The following is a 12,294-nucleotide window of genomic DNA, read 5'->3' as shown; positions in this document are numbered from 1 at the left end:
CATAGATCTTAGATGTATATTAAAACGTTTTTTATGCTAAACACTATACATTGTTTAGCTGGAATGTTATTACATTTACATTTTAGTCATTTAGCAGACGCTCTTATCCAGAGCGACTTACAGTTAGCGCATACATTATTTTATCGAACCCACAACCCTGGCGTTGCAAACGCCATGCTCTACCAACTGAGCTACATCCCCTGCCGGCCATTCCCTCCCCTACCCTGGACGACGCTGGGCCAATTGTGCGCCGCCCCATGGGTCTCCCGGTCGTTATGTTCCTATCCTGTATATTTGACTGATATGTGGTTGTCTCACCATATTTTAAGATTTAATGCACTTACTGTAAGCTGCACTGGATAAGAGCATTTGCTAAATGACTACGATTTGAAATGTAAATGTTTTACATACAGATCTCATATTACTGTATTGAATAATTGTTTACTTTTTCTTTCTTTTTGATATCACAAATGTATCATTTTTTTCAATTCTTTTAATATATAAAAAAGTTATTTGTTACATTTGACTGTGTAAAACTTAAAGTACTACTTATTTCTCTGAGAGTGAGGCGGATATATAGAATTTGTAGAGAGAAAAAACATGATTATTTGTTTCTGAAATGAAACAAGTGATTTTAAACTAAACACGTCTGTCATTGAACAATGGCATGAGTGATTAGATAGTGAAAAAACAAACACATTTCTTTAAACAATAAAAGCTAATTTACCAACATTTCTGAAAATGGATATATAGCGTTTTGGAATGAAACTCTTCAATTACCACGTCACAGTGTTTGAGTGTTCCGATGAGTTCTTTTGATAAACAATCTGTTTATTTTTATTAGTTTTTATAATTAAAGGAAATTCAATGTGGTGAACCTTTGCTTTAGACAAGGGCACGACTGTAAGCTCTATCATAAAATAAATTAATAGAATCATGTTTTAGAATAATATGTCTTCTGAAATATATGTCTTGCCATGGATGTAGCCTAAGTCTGCAGGGCGTTGTGCTCTCTCTCTTTCTCTCTCTCAATGTTTTCACATTCAGAGTTAATGGTTTTGTCTACTTGCCCCAAAAGGAATTATATGCAGTTTGTCTGTCACAAGGGAGACTTTCGGCTCTACATTGGAACTGCAGTATTCACAGTTAACGACATGGTACCCACAAGTATTTAATGAGTGACGGTTAATATTTGATCATGTTTCCCTTAGAACTACTCCTGTATGAACTCACATTTTGGTACGTCCTGTCCATGGTGCTGAAACGGAGAGGATGGAAAATATCACATTCACATTTCCCCATGGAAATACTGTAGGCCTGTTTATTTCAATATTTGGTAATCAACTTAATAACCCTGGCATTTATAATTATGCCGACCTATAAAAGCACTCCCACTTCCGTGCTGATACTATGGCTATGCGTAATTGTGTAAATTCTATGGTTAATTGAACACGATTAAGTGACGTCATTAAGAGCGTTTCATTGCAATAGAAAGCTCTGGATTGTGTGGGTGGGGGGTGGCGCGCATTGCATTCACTCGGAAATGCTCCACACTCAAAGCATTGCCTTGAGCTTCTAACAGAAAGTAGAGAACTGACGTGCCCACCGGAGAGATGTTATAGAACATAGCACCCGGCAGGCTTTTACCACCCACATACTTTCCCTCTGAATCTGTCCATAAATGGTAATCCTACGTATTTGATATGAAGCTTTGTAGCTCAGCTGATAGAGCATGGCGCTTGCAACGCCAGGGTAGTGGGTTCGATAAGTTAAATGTATGCAGCATGACTATAAGTCGCTTTGGATAAAAGTGTCTGCTAAATGGAATATATTTAACCAATTCCTTTACAGAGTAAATTGTTTGATATCAATTACTTGTGTAAAATTGTCTATGATAGTTGTTTTTTTTCCTACTAACTCAGTTGAATGTCGCTCTGGGCGTCTGCAAATTGACTAAAGTGTAAAATGATAGGCTAACTAAAATATCACAACAAAACTCATATCAATATGATAATATATTTTGTATTTATTTCACAGTACACAAAGAAAATAACATTTACATAGTTGGCTCAACTGGTCCAGCCAGTTGCCTAAAGCAGAGTATAACTCTTGACATAATGGTTATATATTGTAATACTACAATATGTTTATTGTACTGAGAAGTCCCTCAATTCATTGAATTTGACACTTCTCTATGGGTTTGCTCCGTTTAGTGGGACTGGGGCCCATTACCCGCTGTAGGTCGCTGTTAAAGCTGGGGCGGCGGGCCAGTGGGTACACCGCACCGCATGGCGCGTTTGGAACCAACGCACGGCTACGTCTGCCACAACGGCTTCTGCTGGTGCTCAGCGCCTGGTAGGTACGGATGGAGATCTCGCAGTGCTGAGACGGACGCGTCTCGGTAGGGAGACCGCCTAGCTTGACGAGGGCTTCGAACATCTCTTCTAGACTGGTACTGTCTTTGGCTGATGTCTCGAAGAGCGCCGTGTCCTCTCCAAGAGCTTGGAACATCTCCGGACGACCGATGACCCTCTCCGCCTCTAAGTCCACTTTGTTGCCGCATATCACTATGGGAACCCGGGCATTCTCTTTAAGCTTCATCAGCTTGGTCTTGGCTGCTATTATCTCTTTGCGCAGTGTGTACACCTCTTTGAAGGAGTCTCTGTCATCCACACTGAACACCAGGAGAAATATGTCACCTGTTGGAGGGAAGAGCACAGATTTAGTGATTTGATTAAATGCAAAAAAAACACCCACATTAATTTTCCAACTCAATGTATTAGATCAAGGCTATGCAAAGGCAAATGCAATGTACACAAAACACTTTTCATTGTCCAACTCAATGCATTAGATCTATACAAAGTCAATAGCCTATACACTCATAACCTACACACCTGTCAGTATGGACAGCCTCCGTCTAGCGGGGAAGTCTCTCTCCTTCGCTGCGTCCAGGATATCAATCTGATAGGTTTCTCCTCGGATCTGGTACAACTTCCTGTGGAAGTCTTCTGCCGTCGGCTCGTACTGTTCCTCGAACCCGTCGTTCAGGAACCGCCTGAGAATGTTCGTCTTGCCCACTCTGGGCGCGCCGAGGACTACAACGCGGCGGCAGTTACGGGGCTTGGTGAGGCGCATCTCCTCCAGTGGCGCGGTGCATGGAGTTTGGTCCGGGAGCTTCAACGTCGCTAGCGGGTCGAAGGATCTTCTTTTGGGGAACCTTTCCGAGGATGTAGCGCGAGTGGTCCCCGTGCTGGAAGACCGGACCACCCTCGTCTTCTTGTTGGTGTGTCTCCAGTGCTCAGTGACCGTTTTAAATATCCCTTTACTCGCCTTGGTCATGTTTGAGACCTTTTTGTATTGCATGAGGATTGTAGGTGATTGACAGTTGACACCTGTGACTTTAACATTGGGAAGCTGGTTGGAAATCGTTTGTTGTTCAAAATTATCGTCCATGTTGAGCTGGGTCGGTGGATGTCCGGCAGTGGCACAAGAGCTGAACGTGTCGGCGGTGCCATCAACGGAAAGGTAGACTACTTTCTCTGTTGTGTTCACCTCCATGTTCCTTCCAGGCACGGGGATCATCCGGAATGTCTGTTGTTACAGTTATGTTACACCTGTTGCTTCCCCATGTGTTGTGTTGCATTGGAGTGTGCAGAGAGGAGCGTCGGCGCGGGTATTTATAGTGTCTGGACGGACAGATTGGTTGCTACGTCATTAGATAGAATCTTCACACCGCATCAACACTCCGCTCCTTTTATAGTAGTATCATAGAAATAACTGTGTTCATATGATATCAGTCAGGTGAAGGCTATAGCCTTCCAATCCTTTATTAAATGTAATTAATACAATGCAATAACTTTCAGGGCTTCTGCACATGTCAGGGAAGCCCATGACAAAGGAGGATGGAGCACAGCTAGGGTTGGAGCACAGTTAGAGATGGAGCACAGTTAGAGATGGAGCACAGTTAGTGATGGATCACAGCTAGAGATGGAAGCAGTGCTGAAAATAAGGATCTGAGCAGTGCTGGACAGAGACACATTGATCCTACATTGGAAGGAAGAACTTGACTGAACTACAACAGCAATGTTTCTTGACTACATGTAATGGTTGTAAAAAATAAAATAACATGTACCTTTATCAGGGAAAAGGTTATAAAATCATCAAAAAAAATTTAAAAATAATAATGGTGATGAAATGGGGTATAATTAGGGATATATGGGGTATAATTAGAGATTAGATTAGAGCTAGCTACTTGCTATTAGCCACCGTTAGCATCTTCACCATTGTCTGTGGCCTGCACTACCCACCAGCCAGCTCTAGCTCTGGCCTGGACAATTTGTCAGCCAGTCTGCACAGCGTGCTATCGACCCAGAGCATATCGGATTTTCTGCCGGAATCACTGGACCCTAGCGCCGGATCATCGCAACCAGCTAGCTGCAACCAAATGGCTGTTGTCGTTGGCTAATTACCATTGCCCCTTAGCAAGCACCAGTTAGCCTTGAGCTAGCCTCGAGCCAGGCCCACATCCCAGCTACCTCTCTGTCAACCGGACGGGACCTCCTAGTGTTGACACGGAGCCCCGCCGATCCAACACGACTGGTTTGCCGACTAAATCGTCTGATGTGGTTTCAACAGGCTTCCCGTTACGACGTCGACCACGAAGATCCATCTGCTAGCCCCAGCCCGTTAGCACACGCAAGCCGGGCCTCTTGCTCACCAGTGCTGTAGCAACCCCCAAACTACCTCCGAACTCTCCTATTGCGGTTCACCGGACCTTATGATAACTCAGCTATACAGCTGATGCCTGCTGGACTGTTCCTTTATACGGTACAGCATCCTGTTTATGTTTAGCCTCAGCCCAAACTTTGTCGCCATTACCAGCAGTTGTCTTAGCTCTCTCGAATAACACCTGTGATTGCTTTATGCCTCTCTCCCATGTCAATATGCCTTGCTTATTGCTGTTTTGGTTATTTCTTATTGTACTATTTCACTGTAGAGCCCCCAGCCCAGCTCAACCTGCCTTAGACAGCTCCTTTGTCCCACCCCCCATACACGCGGAGACCGACTCAATCGGTGCCTCCAGTGATGCTATCTCTTTCATCGTTACCCAACGCTTAGGTTTACCTCCACTGTACTCATATCCTTCCATATCCTTGTCTGTACATAATGCCCTGAATCTATTCTACAATGCCCGGAAATCTGCCCCTTTTTTTCTCTGTACCCAACGCACTAGAAGACCAGTTCTTAAAGCCTATAGCCATATCCTTATTCTACTCCTCCTCAGTTCCTCTGGTGATGTAGAGGTTAACCCAGGCCCTGTAGCCCCCAGTATCACTCCTACTCCCCAGGCGTTATCATTTGTTGACTTTTGTAACCGTAAAAGCCTTGGTTTCTTGCACGTTAACATCAGAAGCCTCCTCCCTAAGTTTGAGTTATTCACTGCGTTAGCACACTCCGCCAACCCTGATGTTCTAGCAGTCTGAATCCTGGCTTAGGAAGGCCACCAAAAATTCAGAAATGTCCATCCCCAACTACAACATTTTCCGTCTCGATAGAACTGCCAAAGGGGGTGGGGTTGCAATCTACTGTAGAGATAGCCTGCAGAGCTCTATCATACTATCCAGGTCTGTGCCCAAACAGTTTGAGCTTCTACTTCTAAAAATCCACCTTTCCAGAAATAAGTCTCTCACTGTTGCTGCATGCTACAGACCCCCCTCAGCCCCGAACTGTGCCCTGGACACCAAATGTGAACTGATTGCCCCCCATCTATCCTCAGAGTTTGTACTGCTTGGTGACCTAAACTGGGATATGCTTAACACCCCGGCCAACCTACAATCTAAACTAGATGCCCTCAATCTCACACAAATGATCAACGAACCTACCAGGTACAACCCAAAATCTGTAAACATGGGCACCCTCATAGATATCATCCTGACAAATTTGCCCTCTAAATACACCTCCGCTGTCTTCAACCAGGATCTCAGCTTTCACTGCCTTATTGCCTGCGTCCGTAATGGGTCCGCGGTCAAACGACCACCCCTCATCACTGTCAAACGCTCCCTAAAACACTTTAGCGAGCAGGCCTTTCTAATTGACCTGGCCCGGGTATCCTGGATGGATATTGACCTCATTCCGTCAGTAGAGGCCGCCTGGTTGTTCTTTAAAAGTGCTTTCCTCTCAATCTTAAATAAGCATGCCCCATTCAGCAAATTCAGAACTAAGAACAGATATAGCCCCTGGTTCTCCTCAGACTTGACTGCCCTTGACCAGCACAAAAACATCCTGTGGCGTACTGCAATAGCATCGAACAGCCCCCGCGAAATGCAACTTTTCAGGGAAGTCAGGAACCAATATACACAATCAGTTAGGAAAGCAAAGGCTAGCTTTGTCAAACAGAAATTTGCATCCTGTAGCACTAACTCCCAAAAGTTTTGGGACACTAAAGTCCATGGAGAATAAGAGCACCTCCTCCCAACTGCCCACTGCAATGACGCTAGGAAACACTGTCACCACCGATAAATCTACAATAATCGAGAATTTCAACAAGCATTTTGCTACGGCTGGCCATGCTTTCCACCTGGCTACCACTACCCCGGCCACCAGCTCTGCACCCTCCGCTGCAACTTGCCCATGCCCCCCCCACTTCTCCTTTACACAAATTCAGACAGCTGATGTTCTGAAAGAGCTGAAAAATCTGGAACCCTACAAATCAGCTGGGCTAGACAAGCTGGACCCTTTCTTTCTAAAAATTAGTCGCCGAGATTGTCGCAACTCCTATTACTAGCCTGTTCAACCTCTCTTTCGTAACATCTGAGATCCCCAGAGATTGGAAAGCTGCCGCGGTCATCCCCCTTTTCAAAAGGAGTGACACTCTAGATCCAAACTGTTACAGACCCATATCCATCCTGCCCTTCAAAAGTTTTTGAAAGCCAAGTTAACAAACAGATCACCGATCATTTCGAATCCCACCCTACCTTCTCCGCTATGCAATCTGGTTTCCGAGCTGGTCATGGGTGCACCTCAGCCACGCTCAAGGTCCTAAACGATATTATAACTGCGATCGATAAAAGACAGTACTGCGCAGACGTCTTCATCGACCTGGCCAAGGCTTTCGACTCTGTCAACCACCGCATTCTTATTGGCAGACTAAATAACCTTGGTTTCTCAAATGACTGCCTCGCCTGGTTTACCAACTACTTCTCAGGGAGAGTTCAATGTGTCAAATCGGAGTGCCTGTTGTCTGGACCTATGGCAGTCTCTATGTGGGTGCCACAGGGTTCAATTCTCGGGCCGACTCTATTCTCTGTGTATATCAATGATGTCGCTCTTGCTGCTGGTGACGCTCGGATCCACCTCTATGCGGACGACATCATTTTGTATACATCTGGCCCTTCATTGGACACCGTGTTAACAAACCTCCGAGCTTCAACGCCATACAACACTCCTTCTGTAGCCTCCAACTGCTCTTAAACACAAGTAAAACTAAATGCATGGTTTTCAACCGAATGCTGCTTGCACCCGCCCACCCGACTAGAATCACTACTCTCAGCGGGTCTGACCTAGAGTATGTGGACAACTACACATACCTAGGTGTCTGGTTAGACTGTAAACTCTCCTTCCAGACTCACATTAAGCATCTCCAATCAAAAGTTAGATCTAGAATCGGCTTCCTATTTCGCAACAAAGCCTCCTTCACTCATGCTGCCAAACATGCCCTCGTAAAACTGACTATCCTACCGATCTTTGACTTCGGCGATGTCATTTACAAAATAGCCTCCAACACTCTACTCAGCAAATTGGATGTAGTCTATCACAGTGCCATCCGTTTTGTCACCAAAGCCTCATATACTACCCACCATTGTGACCTGTATGCTCTTGTTAGCTGGCCCTCACTACATATTAGTCGCCAAACCCACTGGCTCCAGGTCATCAATAAATCACTGCTAGGCAAATCCCCCATCTTATCTTAGCTCACTGGTCACCATAGCAACACCCACCGTAGTCTGCGTTCCAGCAGGTATATCTCACTGGTCATCCCCAAAGCCAACACCTCCTTTGGCCGCCATTCCTTCCAGTTCTCTGCTGCCAATGACTGTAACAAACTGCAAAAATCTCTGAAGCTGGAGACACTTATCTCCCTCACTAACTTTAAGCGTCAGTTGTCAGAGCAGCTTACCGATCACTGCACCTGCACACAGCCATTCTGAAATTAGGCCACCCAACTACCTCATCCCCATATTGTTATTTATTTTGCTAATTTGCACCCCAGTATCTCTATTTGCACATCATCTTTTGCACATCTATCATTCCAGTGTTTTTGCACAATGGCCTATTTATTGCCTTACCTCCATAATTTACTACATTCGCACATACTGTATATATATTTTCTGTTGTATTTTTGACTTTATGTTTTGTTTACCCCATATGTAACTCTGTGTTGTTGTTTTTATCGCACTGCTTTGCTTTATCTTGGCCAGGTCGCAGTTGTAAATGAGAACTTGTTCTCAACTGGCTTACCTGGTTAAATAAAGGTTAAATAAAATATGGGGATAAATAGGGGTATATGGGGTATAATTAGAGGTATATGGGGTATAATTAGGAGTATATGGGGTATAATTAGGAGTATATGGGGTATAATTAGGAGTATATGGGGTATAATTAGAGGTATATGGGGTATAATTAGGAGTATATGGGGTATAATTAGGAGTATATGGGGTATAATTAGGAGTATATGGGGTATAATTAGAGGTATATGGGGTATAATTAGGAGTATATGGGGTATAATTAGGAGTATATGGGGTATAATTAGGAGTATATGGGGTATAATTAGGAGTATATGGGGTATAATTAGAGGTATATGGGGTATAATTAGAGGTATATGGGGTATAATTAGAGGTATATGGGGTATAATTAGAGGTATATGGGGTATAATTAGGAGTATATGGGGTATAATTAGGAGTATATGGGGTATAATTAGAGGTATATGGGGTATAATTAGGAGTATATGGGGTATAATTAGGAGTATATGGGGTATAATTAGGAGTATATGGGGTATAATTAGGAGTATATGGGGTATAATTAGGAGTATATGGGGTATAATTAGAGGTATATGGGGTATAATTAGAGGTATATGGGGTATAATTAGGAGTATATGGGGTATAATTAGGAGTATATGGGGTATAATTAGGAGTATATGGGGTATAATTAGGAGTATATGGGGTATAATTAGGAGTATATGGGGTATAATTAGGAGTATATGGGGTATAATTAGAGGTATATGGGGTATAATTAGGAGTATATGGGGTATAATTAGGAGTATATGGGGTATAATTAGAGGTATATGGGGTATAATTAGAGGTATATGGGGTATAATTAGAGGTATATGGGGTATAATTAGGAGTATATGGGGTATAATTAGGAGTATATGGGGTATAATTAGAGGTATATGGGGTATAATTAGGAGTATATGGGGTATAATTAGGAGTATATGGGGTATAATTAGAGGTATATGGGGTATAATTAGAGGTATATGGGGTATAATTAGAGGTATATGGGGTATAATTAGAGGTATATGGGGTATAATTAGAGGTATATGGGGTATAATTAGGAGTATATGGGGTATAATTAGGAGTATATGGGGTATAATTAGAGGTATATGGGGTATAATTAGAGGTATATGGGGTATAATTAGGAGTATATGGGGTATAATTAGAGGTATATGGGGTATAATTAGAGGTATATGGGGTATAATTAGAGGTATATGGGGTATAATTAGACATTTGAGTTTGGCTATTTCTGGACATCCGATGAGACGTGGGCGGCGGGACAACCCTGGCCCTGTTCTCCCCTCTCTCTGTAATAATGTGGCGGCTCTCTACCCACATCACCCAGCTACAGTGGGGAAAAAAAGTATTTAGTCAGCCACCAATTGTGCATGTCCTCCCACTTAAAAAGATGAGAGAGGCCTGTAATTTTCATCATAGGTACACGTCAACTATGACAGACAAAATGAGGAAAAAAAATCCAGAAAATCACATTGTAGGATTTTTAATGAATTTATTTGCAAATTATGGTGGAAAATAAGTATTTGGTCAATAACAAAAGTTTCTCAATACTTTGTTATATACCCTTTGTTGGCAATGACACAGGTCAAACGTTTTCTGTAAGTCTTCACAAGGTTTGCACACACTGTTGCTGGTATTTTGGCCCATTCCTCCATGCAGATCTCCTCTAGAGCAGTGATGTTTTGGGGCTGTCGCTGGGCAACACAGACTTTCAACTCCCCTCCAAAGATTTTCTATGGGGTTGAGATCTGGAGACTGGCTAGGCCACTCCAGGACCTTGAAATGCTTCTTACAAAGCCACTCCTTCGTTGCCCGGGCGGTGTGTTTGGGATCATTGTCATGCTGAAAGACCCAGCCACGTTTCATCTTCAATGCCCTTGCTGATGGAAGGAGGTTTTCACTCAAAATTTCACGATACATGGCCCCATTCATTCTTTCCTTTACACGGATCAGTCGTCCCTGGTCCCTTTGCAGAAAAACAGCCCCAAAGCACGATGTTTCCACCCCCATGCTTCACAGTAGGTATGGTGTTCTTTGGATGCAACTCAGCATTCTTTGTCCTCCAAACACGACGAGTTGAGTTTTTACCAAAAAGTTCTATTTTGGTTTCATCTGACCATATGACATTCTCCCAATCCTCTTCTGGATCATCCAAATGCACTCTAGCAAACTTCAGACGGGCCTGGACATGTACTGGCTTAAGCAGGGGGACACGTCTGGCACTGCAGGATTTGAGTCCCTGGCGGCGTAGTGTGTTACTGATGGTAGGCTTTGTTACTTTGGTCCCAGCTCTCTGCAGGTCATTCACTATGTCCCCCCGTGTGGTTCTGGGATTTTTGCTCACCGTTCTTGTGATCATTTTGATCCCACGGGGTGAGATCTTGCGTGGAGCCCCAGATCGAGAGAGATTATCAGTGGTCTTGTATGTCTTCCATTTCCTAATAATTGCTCCCACAGTTGATTTCTTCAAACCAAGCTGCTTACCTATTGCAGATTCAGTCTTCCCAGCCTGGTGCAGGTCTACAATTTTGTTTCTGGTGTCCTTTGACAGGTCTTTGGTCTTGGCCATAGTGGAGTTTGGAGTGTGACTGTTTGAGGTTGTGGACAGGTGTCTTTTATACTGATAACAAGTTCAAACAGGTGCCATTATTACAGTTGACGATTGGAGGACAGAGGAGCATCTTAAAGAAGAAGTTACAGGTCTGTGAGAGCCAGAAATCTTGCTTGTTTGTAGGTGACCAAATACTTATTTTCCACCATAATTTGCAAATAAATTCATAAAAAATCCTACAATGTGATTTTCTGGATTTTTTTTCCTCAATTTGTCTGTCATAGTTGACGTGTACCTATGATGAAAATTACAGGCCTCTCTCATCTTTTTAAGTGGGAGAACTTGCACAATTGGTGGCTGACTAAATACTTTTTTTCCCCACTGTAGCTAGTCATCATGAGTCCTGGGGCTCCACACATATATCACCCAGCTAGCTAGTCATCATGGGTCCTGGGGCTCCACACATAGGTGTGGAATATTCCTGGGAAACGTAACAGATCATCATTTATTGTGTGCACAAATAGGCATAGTGTTTCTCCTGTATGGTACACTGCAGTAACAGGCATAGTGTTTCTCCTGTATGGTGACCTGCAGTAACAGACATAGTGTTTCTCCTGTATGGTACACTGCAGTAACAGGCATAGTGTTTCTCCTGTATGGTGACCTGCAGTAACAGACATAGTGTTTCTCCTGTATGGTGACCTGCAGTAACAGACATAGTGTTTCTCCTGTATGGTGACCTACAGTAACATACATAGTGTTTCTCCTGATAATGGGAGCAAAATTGAAGCGTGAAATTCAAAAGCATCACATTGTTTGCAACGTGAAATAATGATCTAAAATGATTTCCTGTGCAGTCCCAGGATCAGTGTCCCACGCAGCAGTAAAACAACAACAGGTTGGTCTATTTGCTGTGGCTGATGTTATTTACCTTTAGGCTCAATAGTTTTAGTGCTTTCTGCAGTGTGACACATTATGTTTTTGAGCCTCATCATGTTCAGTTTCACTGTGATCACGCCCTTCGCAGGCTACTTACTTTATCCCTCCTGTGGAGAGACCTCGGTTGTGTCCCAAATGTCACCCTATTTCCTATATAGTGCTCTACTTTTGACCAGGGCCTATAGGGAATAGGGTGCCATTTGACCAGTGGTAGTGCACTACGTAGGGAATAGGGTGCTA

The 12,294-nt window shown here is 43.4% G+C and overlaps 1 protein-coding gene across 1 annotated transcript; it reads right to left on the bottom strand.

Moving 5' to 3' along the window:
- Nucleotides 1-2,096: 2,096 nt before the first annotated feature.
- LOC121570653 (dexamethasone-induced Ras-related protein 1-like) lies at nt 2,097-3,629 on the bottom strand. Its single transcript, XM_041882125.1, has 2 exons — nt 2,895-3,629; nt 2,097-2,699 (listed from the first exon to the last, which is right to left on the bottom strand). The coding sequence occupies exons 1-2, from the start codon at nt 3,580-3,582 to the stop codon at nt 2,173-2,175; spliced, it is 1,215 nt and encodes a 404-aa protein (XP_041738059.1). The 5' UTR covers nt 3,583-3,629; the 3' UTR covers nt 2,097-2,172.
- Between the last annotated feature and the right edge of the window lie 8,665 nt (nt 3,630-12,294).

The sequence above is a fragment of the Coregonus clupeaformis genome, chromosome 7 (genome assembly GCF_020615455.1).
Source record: "Coregonus clupeaformis isolate EN_2021a chromosome 7, ASM2061545v1, whole genome shotgun sequence".
In the NCBI taxonomy this organism is placed as follows: Eukaryota; Metazoa; Chordata; class Actinopteri; order Salmoniformes; family Salmonidae; genus Coregonus; species Coregonus clupeaformis.
The sequence above is the reverse complement of the archived record's forward strand: the minus strand, read 5'-3'. Positions and strand labels throughout refer to the sequence as shown.